Source organism: Lampetra fluviatilis, chromosome 62 (assembly GCF_964198595.1).
Source record: "Lampetra fluviatilis chromosome 62, kcLamFluv1.1, whole genome shotgun sequence".
Lineage (NCBI taxonomy): Eukaryota > Metazoa > Chordata > Hyperoartia > Petromyzontiformes > Petromyzontidae > Lampetra > Lampetra fluviatilis.
In genome coordinates this window covers 7,306,761-7,327,354 of record NC_136336.1, presented here as the reverse complement: position 1 = coordinate 7,327,354, position 20,594 = coordinate 7,306,761, and the positions used below count along the sequence as shown (strand labels likewise).

The window sequence follows — 20,594 nt, the reverse complement described above, 5'->3', positions numbered from 1 at the left end:
TTATGGCAGAGTGCCCGCAATAGTGTGTGTATATCTGTCTTTGTGTGTTATGAAGGTCGACTCAGCCTCGAACGAGTACTTGGTGCAGTGCGTAAAAACATCGCCACTGGGGAGACAAAGGCGGCCGGGCGTGGTGCTGGCCACCCACCCCCTCGTGTGCCGTGCCGGCCTTCATAGGCGCTCGCTAACAGCACTTGCCCCAACAGTCTGCTCGGGCTATACGGGGGATCTTTGTCTTTGTTCTGTGTTATGAAGAAGGGTCATTATCCGAAACGTCGCAAACATTATTATTATCATTATTATTTTCTCTATGTTAAGGCCGCAGTGTTATTATTGCTGAGATTGTTTCGCTAATTCCGCCCTGCGTTTCATTCCGTGCGGTGTGTCCCGCTTGGCGATGGTCCTGGTCTGCCCTCTGCTGTTGAATTCGTGCCATTGACAGCCCATGCCATGGCCCGGGCAAAATATCCCCGTGGCACCTTCTTAGGTTTTTTCGGTAAAGTCACGTAGGTCAAAATTAATGAAAATATTTTATTTTATTTTCATTAATTTTGACCTACGTGACTTTACCGAAAAAACCTAAGAAGATGATTCCTTGCAGTCACGAAAGCTTCAAATCTAGAATCCCCGTGGCACGTTGGGAAAGATTTGTCACTGCCGGTGATATTCTCATTCACAAGGCTATTAATTCTAGATTTGAAGCTTTCGTGACCGCAAGGATTTATACTCTTTTTTTTTTACGGTAAAGTCACGTAGGTAAAAACAATCTAATGAAATAAATGAAAACAATTAAATTAAATCACGACGTTTCGGGCGCCACACAAGCGTCCTTCTTCAGGTGGGGACAACGTAGCGAAAGCACAACCGCTTCAGTGTGTCTTGAGTGTGTCTTGAGTGTCTTTTTTTACCCTTTTATGTGGCAACCAAACTGACACCTTTTTTTTTTACAAGGAGTCATGTTTGTATTGACCACAATACCTGCAGTCGGAATGCAAACAAAAACACAACTCTGATAATGTATGCACTGTCCTTGAAATTGATTGGACGCCTTTTGGCGTCATCTGGTCCAACACCATGTGAGACTAGGCTCTAAGGAAAGCTGTCTCGGGTGTGGACCAATCAACTTCAAGGACAGTGCATACATTATCAGAGTTGTGTTTTTTGTTTGCACTCCGACCGCAGGTATTGTGGTCAATGCAAACATGACTCCTTGTAAAAAAAATGTGTCAGTTTGGTTGCCACATAAAAGGGTAAAAACAATTATCACGTCACATAATCTGTTTGGCTTTACACCTTGGTCCTGGTGACGTCATTTTTGTAAATACTGTACTGTAGAGTCATAGCTGTGACGTCATAACTATAACGTTGCTGAAATTGCCATTTGACCCCGACCTTTCCCATGACTTCATCTTTGTTGTAAATACTGTTACAAATGGTGCACATTCTAGATTTGAAGTTTTCGTGATTGCAAGGATTCATACTCTTTGGTTTTTTCGGTAAAGTCACGTAGGTGAAAAATAATATAAATAAAATAAAAACAACAACAAAAAATTAATTAAATCAAATTACGACGTTTCGGGCGCAACACCACCTGAAGAAGGACGCTTGTGTTGCGCCCGAAACGTCGTGATTTGATTCAATTTTATTTTAGTTGTTTTCATTCAATTTTATTTTATTTACCGAAAAACCAAATGGTGTACGGTATATGAACGCGTTAAACGGTGACGTCATGGAATATTTTACAAACCCACCCTCTCCCCCTGATGACGTCATTAGTACCCCTTCCGTTGGTGAGACGAGAACGGAGACCTCACGGGATCAGCAATCGGGCTTGGGAGGCAACCTCGCCGTGACGTCACGGCGTGTTAACTCTTTTCCGTGACGTCACCGCGCTGTCTTTTTGTTTCCGTGACGTCACCGCCCTTGTTTACTTCTTCGCCGTGACGTCGAGGCGTGTTTACGTCGAGGTGACGTCACGACGCGTTTGCCACCGCGTGACGTCAGCACTGTTTATCCTCGGACTCTGCGGAGGAGGAAGCAGCGAGCGAAGGCTCCAGAGGACGACGACGAGGACGACGAGGACGACGAGGGGGACGACGCCGAGGTGGAGTTGGTGGTGGAGGAGAAGAGAGACAACGTGAGGGGGGAGGAGGAGCGATGGAGGGGACCGTGCGCTTGGATGTCCACGTCGGGGCTCGCGGGACCGCCCTGACCGTGGGCCTGGGCTGCCCGTGGAGGGACGTGGGCGCCATGGTGAGTGAGGGGACGATGGTGGCGGTGGTGGGGGTGGTGAGGAGGGAGAGACGATGGTGGTGGTGGGGGTGAGGAGGGGTGGTGAGGAGGGAGAGACGATGGTGGTGGGGGTGAGGAGGGGTGGTGAGGAGGGAGAGACGATGGTGGTGGTGAGGAGGGGTGGTGGTGAGTGAGGGGACGACGGTGGGGGTGGTGGTGAGGAGGGGTGGTGGTGGTGAGTGAGGGGACGACGGTGGGGGTGGTGGTGAGGAGGGGTGGTGGTGGTGAGTGAGGGGACGACGGTGGGGGTGGTGGTGAGGAGGGGTGGTGGTGGTGAGGAGGGAAGAGACGAGGGTTGATGGTGAGGGGGGGTGATGGTGGTGAGGAGGGGAGAGGCGCTGACGGGGCGAGTTTCGGGCAGCCCGACCGAGTTGGACCCCAGGCCGCGGCATCAACAACAACAACATCGACAACAACAACATCGACAACGACAACAACAACTACGTCTTTGACGAGAGATGCCTGAGCCAGGCCTGGGCCTAGCCCCCCCCCCCCCGCCTGTAACAACCCGCCGAGACCCGCGTGGTGAAGTATGGTCAAACAACACGCACAGCAGTCGCGGGATCCTTGGTCGCGGGGTTTTCAGGGGCCCTCTCCTCCTCCCCCCTCTCTCTCTCTCCCTCCTGCGATGATCCAATCGCCCTTAAACGGGCACCCGAGTCAGGCGTGCGAGCCGAAACGTCGACACTGGGAAGACAAAGGCGGCCGGGGTGGGGTATTTGCCGCTCAACTGCGACGCCGCTCGTCACAACCGCCCCGTCTTGCACCGAGTGTGGGGGGCACGGGGGTTGTTGTTGTTGATCAGTGTGGGGGGCACGGGGGGGTTGTTGTTGATCAGTGTGGGGGCACGGGGGGTGGTTGTTGTTGTTGTTGATCAGTGTGGGGGCACGGGGGGTGGTTGTTGTTGTTGTTGATCAGTGTGGGGGCACGGGGGGTTGTTGTTGTTGTTGATGATCAGTGTGGGGGCACGGGGGGTTGTTGTTGAGCAGTGTGGGGGGCACGGGGGTTGTTGTTGATCAATGTGGGGGGCACGGGGGTTGTTGTTGTTGTTGATCAGTGTGGGGGGCACGGGGGTTGTTGTTGTTGTTGATCAGTGTGGGGGGCACGGGGGTTGTTGTTGATCAGTGTGGGGGCACGGGGTGGGGGTTGTTGTTGTTGATCGAGGTGGCGAGACGGACCTTTCGTGTGTTTGGGGTTTCACTGTTGACGCTCATCTGGGGGGGGGGGGTGGTCAGTCACCCCCATTGCGCCTGGGGTGAGTTCACAGCTCGCGAGGTGCACCTAGCCTGGCACGAGTGGCCTAGCCTGGCACGAGCACCTAGCCTGGCACGAGAGCACCTAGCCTGGCACCTAGCCTGGCACGAGCGCCGCGTGCGCCCTCACGCGGGGCCGCGCCGCTCCACTTGGTGGTGGTGGTTGTTGTGGTGGTTGTGGTGATGGTTGTTGTGGTGGTTGTTGTGGTGGTTGTTGTGGTGGTGGTTGTGGTGGTGGTTGTTGTGGTGGTGGTTGTTGTGGTGGTGGTTGTTGTGGTGGTTGTTGTGGTGGTTGTTGTGGTGGTTGTTGTGGTGGTTGTGGTGGTGGTGGTTGTGGTGGTGGTGGTGGTTGTTGTGGTGGTTGTTGTGGTGGTTGTTGTGGTGGTTGTGGTGGTGGTGGTTGTGGTGGTGGTTGTTGTGGTGGTGGTTGTTGTGGTGGTGGTTGTGGTGGTGGTTGTTGTGGTGGTTGTTGTGGTGGTTGTTGTGGTGGTTGTGGTGGTGGTGGTTGTGGTGGTGGTGGTGGTGGTTGTGGTGGTGGTGGTTGTGGTGGTGGTGTAATGGAGGAGGAGGAAGGAGCGGGGGGGGTAGGTGTGACGCAGTTGACGCCGCCGCCGCGGGTTGAATTCTCAACAAACGATGACGTCGACTTGTTGTTGTCGGTGGTCGATCCACTGCTGGATGAACGAACGTTTAATTCTCTCTGATCATCATCATCACGGTGGCTAGGAGATGTTAACTACCTCGCCTGGTGTGCAGGAGGTCGTGGGTTCGATCCCGACCCTGTGATGCCTGCTGCTGTATATTTGGAGTTTGCGTGTCTCTCTCATCATCATCACGGTGGCTAGGAGATGTTAACTACCTCGCCTGGTGTGCAGGAGGTCGTGGGTTCGATGCCGACCCCTGACGCCTGCTGCTGTATATTTGGAGTTTACGTGTCTCTCTCATCATCATCATCACGGCGACTAGGAGATGTTAACTACCTCGCCTGGTGTACAGGAGGTCGTGGGTTCGATCCCATCCCTGACACCTGCTGCTGTGTATTTGGAGTTTGCGTGTCTCTCTCATCATCATCACGGTGGCTAGAACATGTTAACTACCTCGCCTGGTGTGCAGGAGGTCGTGGGTTAGATCCCATCCCTGATGCCTGCTGTATATTTGGAGTTTGCGTGTCTCATCATCATCACGGTGGCTAGAACATGTTAACCACCTCGCCTGGTGTGCAGGAGGTCGTGGGTTCGATCCCGACCCCTGACGCCTGCTGCTGCTGTGTATTTGGAGTTTGCGTGTCTCTCTCATCATCATCACGGTGGCTAGGAGATGTTAACCACCTCGCCTGGTGTGCAGGAGGTCGTGGGTTCGATCCAGACCCTGACGCCTGCTGCTGTATATTTGGAGTTTGCGTGTCTCTCGCTCTCTCATCATCATCACGGTGGCTATGAGTTGTTAACTACCTCGCCTGGTCTACAGGAGGTCGTGGGTTCGATCCCGACCCCTGACGCCTGCTGCTGTGTATGTGGAGTCTGCGTGTCTCTCTCCCTATGGTCGCGTGGATTTTTCTCTGGGTCCTCCGGTTTTTCCCCCCCACGCGTTTATTATATGTGACCGCGATACATTTCCACACGATCATGATGATGATGGTGATGAGCCACTTCGGTAAGCTACCACTTGTGATAGCCAGTTCGCCTGTAAAGAAGCAGCAGCAGCAGCTACATAGCTCAGTAGACCTGGTAAAATACAAACTTGTTTACTTTATCTCTACGGCATCGCCATCTCGCCCGGTCTTGCCATGGAGGAGGCGGCAATCCACCCGCTGCCGTGATCCGATTTCACCGCTCCGTCTCTGCAGCGATTGTCCCCAATCCCTCCGTGTCCTCCAGCCCAAGCTCACTCGTGGTGTGTGGTTTTGTTTCGTAGCATTCGCCTGTGACTGATGTTCTCTTAACTTTGCTGTCTTCTAAAGCCTTCCTTCCCAAGGAAGATTTAGCATTGCTATGGGACCTTTTAGGCAGTATTAAGGCGATGAAAAAGAATATGCTTCACCCTTTCTTGCCAATAAAAGAGGTGTTAAGATGATAGAACTGGCACGAGCCGAGCTGTTAATACTTTGATATTTGCATTGCCTGAGCAAGTGCCCACCCCCTCGTGAGCCGTGCCGGCCTTCATTGGTGCTCGCTAACAGCACTTGCCCCAACAGTCTGTGAAGGCTACACGGGGGATCTTTGTCTTTGTTCCCGCGTCTATAGAAAGTTCTCGAACAGTGGCCGAGTGGTTTCGTCCACTAGGGGCGTTGGATGAGCAGTCCAACCGAACAGCCGGAGATGATTAATTATGTTTTTTCATTAAAAAAATACTTTTCTACAAATAGTTTTGTCGTGTAAAGTTTGCATCTAAATATAATGAATTCTTTCAACGTGAATTGCCTAATGAAGATAACATTTTGAGTTCGTTTTAGAAACGGCTGCAACCCCACAGTCTGATTTGTGCCTAGGGGAGGTCTCGGGGCGGCTGTGAAGGCGTCCGAGTGAGAGGTTTCCCTTCGTTGGTGGCGATGAGCAGCTTCGCGCATTGTGGCCACGCCGTTTGAGACCCATTCAGGGCGGTGAAGACGGCGCCCCGTGGTGGCTGCAACGAGACGAGGAGGGAACGGCGGCAAGAGAGATGCAGAGGTCGCAAACGGGTTTTGATTCCTTACCCGTACCCGTACCCACCAGGGTCGCAAACGGGTACCCGTACCCGGCCGGGTACGGGTACCCGTACGCTACCCGTACCCTACCCGAAATGAGTGACAAACGGTTACTCACCGGTGACTCACGGCCTACCCGTACCCGGCCGCACCAGGGTCGCAAACGGGTACGGGTAGCCGGGTACCCGGTTGCGACCTCTGGAGAGATGGCAGCAGCTGCGGCAAACGAAGAAATAGCGACGAATTCTGCGGAGTCACTTCTACGTATTCCATTTTAAAGGATGAAAGGGTTGTGTAGTGTGGAGGGTCACGGGTTGGTTGATTAGAGAGTTGTATCACTTATACCGTGACGAGGTTTTTCTGAATTAGAACACCGTATAATAACAGGGTTTTTCCCCTTCTTTCTGGCGACAAAACTTTTGAGGCTGCTTTCTTTTGAAGAAAGCTGTCTCTGATGTGGACCAATCAGTTTCAAGGACAATGCATACATTATCAGAGTTGTGTTTTTTGTTTGCATTCTGACTGCAAGTATTGTGGTTAATGTAAACATGATTCCTTGCTAAAGGTTTCAGTTTTGTCGCCAGAGAAAAGAGGAAAAACCCTATTATGATATTTTGGAACTGGCAAAGGAGGCCTCGTGATGTAGAACACAATATTTTCAGAGATCACTCACAACAGCCCCAACTCGTTGAAATGCCACGAGCCGCCACTGGCTACAACGCTGACGCTCGCCACGAAAATATTTCAACTTAATTTTTCATGGTTGTCAAAAGCGCTCAGAACTAGATATGCTGTAAAAAACAATGCATCTCACTTGGTGAAATGTCTTTGTTAGTGGTTTGTGCGGCCTCTGGTGTGGACTACCCCTGGGTGGACTGCGGTTCGGGGTCTCGTGTGGCTCTGTGCGCTGGCGCGCCACTTGGGTATAAACGTGGCATTGTAAGTGCGTCTGTGCTGTATGTTGACATTTGGTGCTCTGAATTCCTGCATTTTGCCCCTAGGGCTGCATTTAGTTACCCTTGCCAGAAATGCAAACGTGCTGTTCCCCTCGGCTGCCACGTGGTTGGTTCCACAAGGTCTTGTATATGGGGTGCCCACGGTGGCTAGGAGATGTGAACTACCTCGCCTGCTATACAGGAGGTCGTCGGCTCAATCGCGACCCTGACACTCGCTGTATATTTGGAGTTTGCGTGTCTCTCTCTCTCATCATCATCACAGTGGCTAGGAGATGTTAACTACCTCGCCTAGTATACAGGAGGTCGTCGGCTCGATTCTAACCCTGATGCCTGCTGCTGTATATTTGGAGTTTGCGTGTCTCTCACCCCGAAGTCGTCTGGAATTTTCTCCGGGTCTTCTGGTTTTTCCCCCCCTCTACATTTGGAATCAACATCACGCGTTATAGAGTACCGGTATTTTGCTGCCGCTATAAATGTCCACGCGATGATAAACCACTTCGTTCAGCTATCATTTGTGGCGAGGTCGCCTCGGAAAAATTGCTCTATAGCTCAGTGGGCCTTACCTGTTAAAATAAAATAAATACTATAGTGCCTATTATAACTCTTAACTCTTTCTCGCTCAACTGCTAGATGGAAGAAGGCCCTTCCCGATGCAGTGTTGGTCATGGAGGGGGTGGGGGTTGTTTGACCATACTTCACTACGCTGGTCCGTGCCGGTTGGAGGGAACACAGGACCGGTTCAGATATCACTCGCCACCGATGTGAGTTCGGAATGTTTATTTTAACAGAATCAGAACGTGTATTTAGACTCCCGGAGGAATTCGTTGAGCCGTGAAGCTCTTTTTCACACACTTCCAGTCGAGGGCATGGGGCCAGAAAGTTTAGAACAACAAACAATACAAAAACATGAGTGCAAAGTATGTGAAAGGTAAATAAATCACACAAAAACTTCCAGGTAAATCCCGCTGAGCTATCGTTGTCAGAAGCAACCGAGAACAGAAATCATAGCTCAACAAAGTGGCTTATCGCGTGGAAATGTAGAGCAGTCAAATAAGCTAAAGACTCTTAAATGCGTAATGTCAATTCTAAATGCGGGGGGAAAAACCGGAGGACCCGGAGGGAAAAAAAATCCACGCGGCCACAGGGAGAGAGAGAGAGACACGCAAACTCCAAATATACAGCAGCAGGCGTCAGGGTCGGGATCGAACCCACGACCTCCTGCATACCAGGCGAGGTAGTTAACATCTCCTAGTCACCGTGATGATGAGAGAGAGAGACACGCAAACTCCAAATATGCAGCAGGCGTTAGGGTCGGGATCGAAGCAACGACCTCCTGCACACCAGGCCAGGTAGTTAGCATCTCCTAGACACCGTGATGATGATGATGATAGAGAGACACGCAAACTCCAAATATACAGCAGGAGTCAGGGTTGGGATAGAACCCACGACCTCCTGTATACCTGGCGAGGGAGTTAACATCTCCTAGCCACCGTGACTAAGTGGTTACAACTTTAAGCTCATGGCAAATTTGGATGTGGTGGTGGTGGTGAGGGGGAGGTGTCCCTCGGTCTGTCACCGCAGCTGATGTTTTTGTTTCTGCAGATCCTCGCGTCTTTTGGACTGGCGAGCGCGCACTACACTTACCTGGACGAGGACAACGAGGAGGTACGCGCACGGACACCCCCCCCCAGGCTGCCAGGCCCACGCCGCCCTTCACCGCCCTTCACCGCCCTTCACTGCCGGTGTTGCCAACCTTGGGTTGGTTTCTACGGAAACGTCCGGTCCGACTTTATTAGCGGCCGGTATATTTGACGATTCGTAATTTAGTTGTTTCGCGACGGTTTAGGACAAGCGGATTCCCAAACTTGTGGTCCCCTCGCCGACTGCCAGGGGTCCGCAAGGCCGCGGAAAATAATAATAATAATAGAGACATCCTCACCACAATTTCAGGATAATAATATTTAATTATAGTGGGGAAATCCTACGAGCTCTAAAGCTCTGTTTCCACAGACAACCCGTAGGGGTACGGGAGTCGGAACGTGACAACAACAAACAGTGAAAAAACACGATAGCAGTGCCAAGTATAAGAAAAGTAAGCAAATCACTTTTAAGAAAATATGCAAATAAAATTAAACATTTTTTTTTTAATCTTACCAGGTAAGACCCAGCGAGCCGGTAACTCGCAGCCAATTTTCAAACAACTGCTCGTGCTAGCGTGTGGTGGTGTTGGCCCGCAAAATGTTTGGAGGTTGTAAAGGGGCCCGCTCACTCGAAAACGTTGGGAACCGCCGGGTTAGCCACGCAATGATCGGGCCAAAATCTGAGACCATCCGCCGCCCGACGCAGACAAACAAGATTAGACGTCCACGTGTACGAACGTTACTCATTCACTCGGCTCGCTCGCAGGCTGTCGCGTAAGAGAGCGGTCCCCGCAGCCAAAGCAAACGAGTAGGCGACGCTCCGCTCCGCTCGAACGGCGAGTTTGCCCTACGGCTGACGCCGCATTTGGCGGGGACGCGTTCCCAGTCCCCGTGCCGCTACTCCGTCTTTTAATAGACGTGGCAAGTCACCCAGCGGCTATGTTGACAATGCTTAGAAGGAGGAGTCTGGAGCGACGGCTGCAAGCCGATTTAGACTCGTTTGGTAAAGTTTCCTCTTTTTTAAGAGTTGCCAGGCCCTCTGTTCTAGACTCGGTGGGGTTTGGAGACTAAAATAGGAAAACGGCGGGTCTCTGAAGGCGACGCCACGCAATTATAGATGGACACGTCAGTAATTTTTTATACGGCGTTACTCGAAGTTAAGGGCACAAAGCCTCTCTTGCAGCCAATAAATATTTCAGGGTCCGATGATTTCAGCCTCGTAAATCACGTTGGGGAAAACCCAGACGTGGGCGGTCGTGCGCGCACAGGGATAGAGACGCACACAGTGATAAAGACACACACACACACAGTGATAAAGACACACACACACACAGTGATAAAGACACACACACACAGTGATAAAGACACACGCACACAGTGATAAAGACACACACACACAGTGATAAAGACACACGCACACAGTGATAAAGACACACGCACACAGTGATAAAGACACACACACACAGTGATAAAGACACACGCACACAGTGATAAAGACACACACACACACAGTGATAAAGACACACACACACAGTGATAAAGACACACGCACACACACAGTGATAAAGACACACACACAGTGATAAAGACACACACACACACAGTGATAAAGACACACACACACACACAGTGATAAAGACACACACACACACACAGTGATAAAGACACACACACACACACAGTGATAAAGACACACACACAGTGATAAAGACACACACACACACAGTGATAAAGACACACACACACACACAGTAAGACACACACACACACACAGTGATAAAGACACACACACACACAGTGATAAAGACACACACACACAGTGATAAAGACACACACACACACAGTGATAAAGACACACACACACAGTGATAAAGACACACACACACACACAGTGATAAAGACACACACACACACAGTGATAAAGACACACACACAGTGATAAAGACACACACACACACAGTGATAAAGACACACACACACAGTGATAAAGACACACACACACACACAGTGATAAAGACACACACACACAGTGATAAAGACACACACACAGTGATAAAGACACACACACACACAGTGATAAAGACACACACACACAGTGATAAAGACACACACACACACACAGTGATAAAGACACACACACACAGTGATAAAGACACACACACACACAGTGATAAAGACACACACACACACACAGTGATAAAGACACACACACACAGTGATAAAGACACACGCACACACACAGTGATAAAGACACACACACACACAGTGATAAAGACACACACACACAGTGATAAAGACACACACACACACAGTGATAGAGACACACACACACACAGTGATAGAGACACACACACACAGTGATAGAGACACACACACACAGTGATAAAGACACACACACACACAGTGATAAAGACACACACACACACACAGTGATAAAGACACACACACACAGTGATAAAGACACACACACACAGTGATAAAGACACACACACACACAGTGATAAAGACACACACACACACACAGTGATAAAGACACACACACACACAGTGATAAAGACACACACACACACAGTGATAAAGACACACACACAGTGATAAAGACACACACACACACAGTGATAAAGACACACGCACACACACAGTGATAAAGACACACACACACAGTGATAAAGACACACACACACACAGTGATAAAGACACACACACACACACAGTGATAAAGACACACGCACACACACAGTGATAAAGACACACACACACAGTGATAAAGACACACACACACACACAGTGATAAAGACACACACACACAGTGATAAAGACACACACACACACACAGTGATAAAGACACACACACACAGTGATAAAGACACACGCACACACAGTGATAAAGACACACACACACACAGTGATAAAGACACACGCACACACAGTGATAAAGACACACACACACACAGTGATAAAGACACACACACACACAGTGATAAAGACACACACACACAGTGATAAAGACACACACACAGTGATAAAGACACACACACACAGTGATAAAGACACACACACACACACAGTGATAAAGACACACACACACACAGTGATAAAGACACACACACACACAGTGATAAAGACACACACACACACACAGTGATAAAGACACACACACACACACAGTGATAAAGACACACACACACACAGTGACAAAGACACACACACACAGTGATAAAGACACACACACACAGTGATAAAGACACACACACACACAGTGACAAAGACACACACACACAGTGATAAAGACACACACACACAGTGATAAAGACACACACACACACAGTGACAAAGACACACACACACAGTGATAAAGACACACACACACACAGTGATAAAGACACACACACACACAGTGATAAAGACACACACACACACACAGTGATAGAGACACACACACACAGTGATAAAGACACACACACACAGTGATAAAGACACACACACACACACAGTGATAAAGACACACACACACACAGTGATAAAGACACACACACACAGTGATAAAGACACACACACACACAGTGATAAAGACACACACACACACACAGTGATAAAGACACACACACACACACAGTGATAAAGACACACACACACACAGTGATAAAGACACACACACAGTGATAAAGACACACACACACAGTGATAAAGACACACACACACAGTGATAAAGACACACACACACACAGTGATAAAGACACACACACACACAGTGATAAAGACACACACACACAGTGATAAAGACACACGCACACAGTGATAAAGACACACGCACACAGTGATAAAGACACACGCACACAGTGATAAAGACACACACACACACAGTGATAAAGACACACACACACACAGTGATAAAGACACACACACACACAGTGATAAAGACACACACACACAGTGATAAAGACACACACACACAGTGATAAAGACACACACACACACACAGTGATAAAGACACACACACACAGTGATAAAGACACACACACACACAGTGATAAAGACACACGCACACAGTGATAAAGACACACACACACACAGTGATAAAGACACACGCACACAGTGATAAAGACACACACACACACAGTGACAAAGATACACACACACAGTGATAAAGACACACACACACACAGTGACAAAGACACACACACACACAGTGACAAAGACACACACACACACAGTGATAAAGACACACACACACACAGTGACAAAGACACACACACACACACAGTGATAAAGACACACACACACAGTGATAAAGACACACACACACACAGTGACAAAGACACACACACACACAGTGACAAAGACACACACACACACAGTGATAAAGACACACACACACAGTGATAAAGACACACACACACACAGTGACAAAGACACACACACACACAGTGACAAAGACACACACACACACAGTGATAAAGACACACACACACACAGTGACAAAGACACACACACACACAGTGACAAAGACACACACACACACAGTGATAAAGACACACACACACACAGTGACAAAGACACACACACACACAGTGATAAAGACACACACACACACAGTGATAAAGACACACACACACACAGTGACAAAGACACACACACACACAGTGACAAAGACACACACACACACAGTGATAAAGACACACACACACACAGTGACAAAGACACACACACACAGTGATAAAGACACACACACACAGTGATAAAGACACACACACACACAGTGATAAAGACACACACACACACAGTGATAAAGACACACACACACACAGTGATAAAGACACACACACACAGTGATAAAGACACACACACACACAGTGATAAAGACACACACACACAGTGATAAAGACACACACACACACACAGTGATAAAGACACACACACACACACAGTGATAAAGACACACACACACACAGTGACAAAGACACACACACACAGTGACAAAGACACACACACACAGTGATAAAGACACACACACAGTGATAAAGACACACACACAGTGATAAAGACACACACACAGTGACAAAGACACACACACACAGTGACAAAGACACACACACACAGTGATAAAGACACACACACAGTGACAAAGACACACACACACAGTGATAAAGACACACACACAGTCATAGAGATACACACGGGGATAGAGACACACACACAGTGATAGAGACACACACACGGGATAGACACACACACACACAGTGATAGACACACACACACAGTGATAAAGACACACACACACACAGTGATAAAGACACACACACGGGATAGACACGCACACACACGGATAATGACACACACAGTGATAAAGACACACACACACACAGTGATAAAGACACACACACGGGATAGACACGCACACACACGGATAAAGGCGCACACACACAGTGATAAAGACACACACACACAGTGATATAGACACACACACACACACAGTGATAAAGACACACACACACAGTGATATAGACGCACACACACACACAGTGATAAAGACACACACACACAGTGATATAGACGCACACACACGGATAAAGACGCACACACACACACAGTGATAAAGACACACACACACAGTGATAAAGACACACACACACAGTGATAAAGACACACACACACACAGTGATATAGACGCACACACACGGATAAAGATGCACACACACAGTGATAAAGACACACACACAGTGATAAAGACACACACACACACACAGTGATATAGACGCACACACAGTGATAGACACACACAGTGATAGACACGCACACAGTGATAGACACGCACACAGTGATAGAGACACGCACACAGTGATAGACACGCACACAGTGATAGACACGCACACAGTGATAGACACGCACACAGTGATAGACACGCACACAGTGATAGACACGCACACAGTGATAGACACGCACACAGTGATAGACACGCACACAGTGATAGAGACACACACACAGTGATAAAGACGCACACACACACGCTGGGGGAGCAGTGGGTTTGAACCAAGTCCCATGCCGTGTCAGGTGATGCTGCGTCTCATTTTCTCTCTCCACAGGTGTCCATCGACACTGAAGGTAGGGTGGCGCAACAAAGCATCCCCTGCACAACACAAATAAAGACAAAGATCCCCCGTGTAGCCTCGGGCTTCCGGAGGGAAAGTGCCTGTGAGGGGCCGGCACGGCGCACGTGGCCACCACTCCCGCGCCCGGCCTGCTTTGTCTCCCCCAGTGGCGACGTGTACACGCGGCACACGCGTGCTCGTTTAATCAGAAGCGGAGTCTTTATGTGGACTGCAAGGCGGAGCAATCCGATGGGCTGTGAAGCTCTTTGTTTCTTGCAGAGGTCTCTCTAGCGTGGGTCACGGGGTTGGCGGGTTTACAACAGCGAGCGATGCACAAACTTAACGACAGCAGTGCAAAATGGAGAAAAGGTGTAAGCGGGTCACTAAATATCACAATAATGATCAATTGCTCCCTGATTTAAATCTGATTCATCGAGAGCTTTGTCAGGGCAGCAAAAATAACAACAGAGTCCCGGACCACAACGAGTTAGCACCACAATGGCGGTAGATAGTCGCTCGGCAAGACGGCGCGTGGACATTTAAGGCCGAGCTGACCTAGGGGGGAGGCACACAGGACCAACGTTTTCTCATGAGCAGCGGGTGGAATCGGATTTGCGTCGTCTGGTTTGTAGCGCGGTGCACCCTGCTCGGATGCCGCCCGTGTCCGGATTACTTTATTAGGAAGCACCTTGAAATCTAGATTGAAAAACTCATTTCTATCGAACGGCTTTTCGTGTCACCATTGGAACCTCATTTGCCAGTAAAAAATATGATAATTGGTTTTTTACCTTCTATCTGGCAACAAAACTGACACCTTTTTTACAAGGATTCATGTTTGCATAGACCAATACCTGCAGTCATAATGCAAACAAAAAACATAACTCTGATAATGTACATATACATACATTATCAAAGTTATGTTTTTTGTTTGTACATATACATACATTATCAGAGTTATGTTTTTTGTTTGCATTATGACTGCAGGTATTGTGGTCTATGCAAACATGACTCCTTGTAAAAAAGGTGTCAGTTTTGTTGCCAGATAGAAGGGTTAAAAAACAATTATCACGGCTTTTCGTGTGTCTAGTTTGTTATCCCCCCACCCACACCTCCGATGAGCACGGATGGCTACGTACGGCGCGAAGGAAGTTGAACAGAAGACGCCCGCCCCAGCCAGCCTGTGTTTAGAAATAATCTTTTACAAAATCTGGTTGCCGTGAGGCTCGGTTGGGGCTTGATGACGACATTAAGACTCTGACCTTTATTACCTCCAAATGGGGACAAAGCTAAACACACGCACGCACACACTGATTGTGCACCGCCCTCGGCCGTAACCTCCCAGTGCTCAAACAGTTTCCTGCAAAAAGTGTCTCGATTGGAATCGTCGTACAGTAGCGGCGGTGGCAGCAACATCGCTCGCCCCACCCGCACGCCCCGTGACCCAGAGAAGCTGGCACGACCCTGCTGGAGAAGCATCTTCGAGACTCGGCGACGCTTTCCCGGCAAAACAAAATCTAAAGATAAAACCGACCGCGGCGCGAGCGGCAACCGGGCCACTGCTCGACCGCGCCGCAGTGGCGCCGCCGTGCCGGGCGCGGCCACCATCGCGTTGAGTGTGAGCGCGGAGAGCGTGTGAGTGTGTGAGTGTGAGCACGGTGTGTGTGTGAGCGGTGAGCGTGTGAGTGTGAGCGTGTCCACGGTGAGTATGAGCGTGTGAGTGTGAGCACGGTGAGTGTGAGTGTGAGCACGGTGAGTGTGAGTGTGAGCACTGTGAGTGTGTGAGCGTGTGAGTGTGAGAGCGTGTGAGCGTGTGCACGGTGAGTGTGAGCGTGTGAGCACGGTGAGTGTGAGCGCGGTGTGTGAGCGCGGTGAGTGTGAGCGTGTGCACGGTGAGTGTGTGAGCGCGTGAGCGTGATGCAAGGGTTGCGTCATGAAGTGCCTTGACTCGCTGTTGTGTTTTCGCAGAGGAATACGGCGAAGCGCTCAAGGTGAGATGCGCGTCACTCGCCCATCACCTGACACGCTCGCTCACACGCACACGCCTGTCACACGCACACGCCTGTCACACGCACACGCCTGTCACACGCACACGCCTGTCACACGCACACGCCTGTCACACGCACACGCCTGTTACACGCACACGCCTGTCACACGCACACGCCTGTCACGCGCACACGCCTGTTACACGCACACGCCTGTCACACGCCCGCCTAACCACGCACACTCGTGTGTACACGCTCATGCGCGCAGTGTGTTCTTACCCGCCCCAATCGGACGTTTGTAAAAAAGAGCCTTACAGCTGATTGGATTCCTCCAGTGTGTAAATAAATATTCTGATTCTGCTCCTGCTCGCAGAACGCCCGTACACACTCGCACACTAGCACACTAGCACAGTGTACAAAACTAGACATGCACACACAGATACAAATAAGGTCTCCCATACAGCCACCTTTAGTCTCCCTGGGGCCGATGTTTACACACCGCACCAGGTACTCAAATAAGGCTCTATTCGACCTGTGGAAGGCCCAGGCCTGGATCTGAACTCACGAATGATGCCAGCCCTGAGCCGGTCAGCGAACTCGGTTGGCGGGTTTGTAGCGCAGTACCCTAACTGCTGCGCCACCACTCCCCCTGCCATTGCCATCCCACCCACGCACGTACACACACATGTACACACACGTACACATGTACACACACGTACACACACACGTACACATGTACACACACGTCGTACACATGTACACACACTGTACACATGTACACGCGTACACACACACGTACACACACACGTACACACACACGTACGCACACGTACACGCGCATACCTGGCTGGGCGTGACTCCGAGCCGATGGAAGTTACCCCCCCCCCCCCCGTGGGTGGTGGAGGAAGGGGCGCTGTCGTCCGTAACTAAACAATACCGTGCCGTGTTTAGCCCTTGCGTAACATTGCTGGCAGCGGCAGTGAGTGTTCACCGTAGTCAGGGGAGTCAAAACAACGCAAAGACCGTGTTGTGGTTATAAATACCAACGGGGATAATTGTTTGGATGGGAGCCAAGAGTTGGCCTACTGGCCAAGTTGTCCTGAATCCACCCGATGATGGGTTTAACCGGCAGCCTCTGGATTGCGTGCTTGGAGCTCACAAATCTGTTAAAGATCTGGCCACGGTAAAATCGGTGAGCTCCTCCGGCAGGCGACGCGGCGTTGGCTGTGTCGTGTAGCCCGCATGCCCAGCCACCGCTTGCCCAAACTGCTTCTGTTTGGCCGGATCGAGGGGGCTAAACGAGTGCGGGCTAGAGAAGGGATGGACTGATGTGGTACAGGAGGATGTGGCTCAGCCTCTATGGAGGAGGCTTGTAAAAGATGCTACTGGGCAGTTGGAGGCAATTGCCCTCCAACAAAATCGGAGGGCAGAGGAGTGATGCTCACAATAACGAGGAAAGTTCCAGATGCCTAAAGCATCGCAAGTTGGCACAGGTGGTACATCTGCCAGCCATCTCAGTCATCCCATGGCACCTGGGTCTATCTCGTGACCTGCCAGCGAGCCTTCGGCACTTCACGCGGGCTTCAAGTGTACCTGGCGTGGCACAAGCGCTGTGGTGACTTCACCACATCGTGGCGAATGGTGGTGGTTGTATCTGCACTTGTCTGTGTGCGTGCATGTGCACGTTCGTGTTGATTTATACAAAGGCGGCCGGTCGTGGTGCTGGCCACCCACCCCTTAACAGCACTTTCTCCTACAGTCTGTTCGGGCTACATGGGTGATCCTTGTCTTTGTATGTATACAGGTGGCATGTGCTGATGGCTATGTGCTGCACATCACCGTCCACAACGAGGAATCAAGTTCAGGGACGGATGACTCCAGCAGCGGCAACGTCAGCGTCAGCAGCAGCAGCACCACAACCACAAGTGTGCAGGAGCCTGCAGCCGTCTTCATATCGCAGCAGCAGCAGCAACAGCAACAGCAGCAGCATTATGATGAACACCGCCACCGCCACCACCACCACCACGAAAAGCACCACCACCAACCTCATCACCACCACCATCACCACAAGCATCACCAGCAGCAGCTTGAGCAGCAGCTTCAGCAGCACCTTCAGCAGCACCAGCAGCAGATTCAGCAGCACCAGCAGCAGGTGCTGCAGTTCCAGCAGCAGGCTCAACAGCAGCAGGCGGTGGTGCAGCAAGTGCAGCAAGTTGAGGAGCAGCACCAGCAGCAGGTGCTGCAGTTCCAGCAGCAGGTTCAACAGCAGCATCAGGCGGTGGTGCAGCAATTTCAGGAGCAGCACCAGCAGCAAGTGCTGCAGTTCCAGCAGCAGGCTCAACAGCAGCAGCAGCAGGCGGTGGTGCAGCAAGTTGAGGAGCAACAGCAGCAGCAGAAGAATCAGGTTTGTGAAGATTTGTACCCCGCTCGGGGAACCCGGCGGTGATTCAACTTGGCTTGCTCCTCGCCGTCGGCTCAACCTGTTTTCTGGCGGTCACTCGCCGGACTTGAGCAGCGTTTGCCGCCGTCGTACCGAGGCGAGGCGGGCAAAGGGCCCTGTTCTGCTGTGCACGACCCTTCTTGTAACCTTTGACCTCGGTTCGGCAAGGCTCGCTTTCGTGCGTCGGTACCGGCCCTGCCTTGCTGACGGCCCCGCGGGGCATCGCGCCGCATGTCAACATCTTAAACACGATGGGTTGGAGGTAGGGGGGGGGGAACGTCGCCCCGTTGCGCCGCGTGGATTTTTGTTGAAATGGATTCGGCAAGTTTTGATTTGGCCGTACGCAAGCCGGCGGGCGGCTGTTGCCTGGCGCTGGATGCGGCCGCGTGTTTGCAAATGGTCCGTTTTGCTCTCTGGTTTGAGTGCCAACATTTAGGGGAAGGTCAGCCCACGTGATTTTCAACGGGGTGAATGAAGGTCTGATAAGCACTGCAACTTTATACGAACGCTTCGCTCCTATCAGATCGTCGTTCCGAGATTCGTTTACGTCCCGCACACCCCTCTCATGGGTGGACTGCCGAGCAGAGCTAACATACGAACGCCTTAAACTTTCGTTGGAGAGCTATCAAATACCATTTTTTTTTAATCTGCCCTAAATAAATATCCGGGGTTAAGGTGTTGGCGCGCTAAGTAGACACCGATCACGCTTTGCGTAGCCACGCACGCTCGTGGCGGGGGGGGAAATACGCGCAAAATACGGCTCTGGTAATCTTCGCAAGGTCCTCGACTCTGCCTCCGTTGCGGGATTTGTGTTGACAAGGTGAGCAGCACATGGGCAATGCAATCGCCGACCACATTATTAGCTCCGGTTCAGCTTTCATAACTTGTGACACTGCCAAAACAGGGTCCCGTGGTGACTTGGAAAGCGTAAAGAAAGTGACTGGGTGGTGGAGGGCAAATCGGAATGTGGTTTTGGGTTCACTTCTGCCATCGCAGTCACCCTAGCCATACGGTGATCCGGATCCGGCTTGTGGTAATGTAAACGGCATTTTGCAACTCCATTCCGCGTTTTCCTGATCAACCAACATGTTCGGTCCAAATGCAGAGCACCTTCACTCAAGGCGCTTGCCATGGCGAACGAAACGGTGACAGAATGGAGTGCTGTAGTTGCAGGAGATCGTGGGTTCAATCCCAACCCTAGCGCCTGCTGCTCTATAATTGGAGTTTGCGTGTCTCTCTCTCTCCCCGTGGTTAGACGT

The 20,594-nt window shown here is 50.6% G+C and overlaps 1 protein-coding gene across 2 annotated transcripts in view; it reads left to right on the top strand.

The window, feature by feature from the left end:
• The first annotated feature begins 2,000 nt into the window (after window positions 1–2,000).
• NBR1 (NBR1 autophagy cargo receptor) overlaps window positions 2,001–20,594 on the top strand; it is a 33,158-nt gene continuing 14,564 nt past the window's right edge. The window contains exons 1-5 of one of the 2 annotated variants that reach the window (XM_078881706.1): window positions 2,001–2,253; window positions 8,787–8,849; window positions 14,908–14,926; window positions 16,879–16,901; window positions 18,700–19,299. In XM_078881706.1, coding sequence (XP_078737832.1) covers window positions 2,158–2,253; window positions 8,787–8,849; window positions 14,908–14,926; window positions 16,879–16,901; window positions 18,700–19,299 — 801 coding nt within the window. In that variant the 5' untranslated portion in view covers window positions 2,001–2,157. The remainder of the gene's footprint in view (window positions 2,254–8,786; window positions 8,850–14,907; window positions 14,927–16,878; window positions 16,902–18,699; window positions 19,300–20,594) is intronic. The other variant, XM_078881707.1, reaches the window with a different exon arrangement.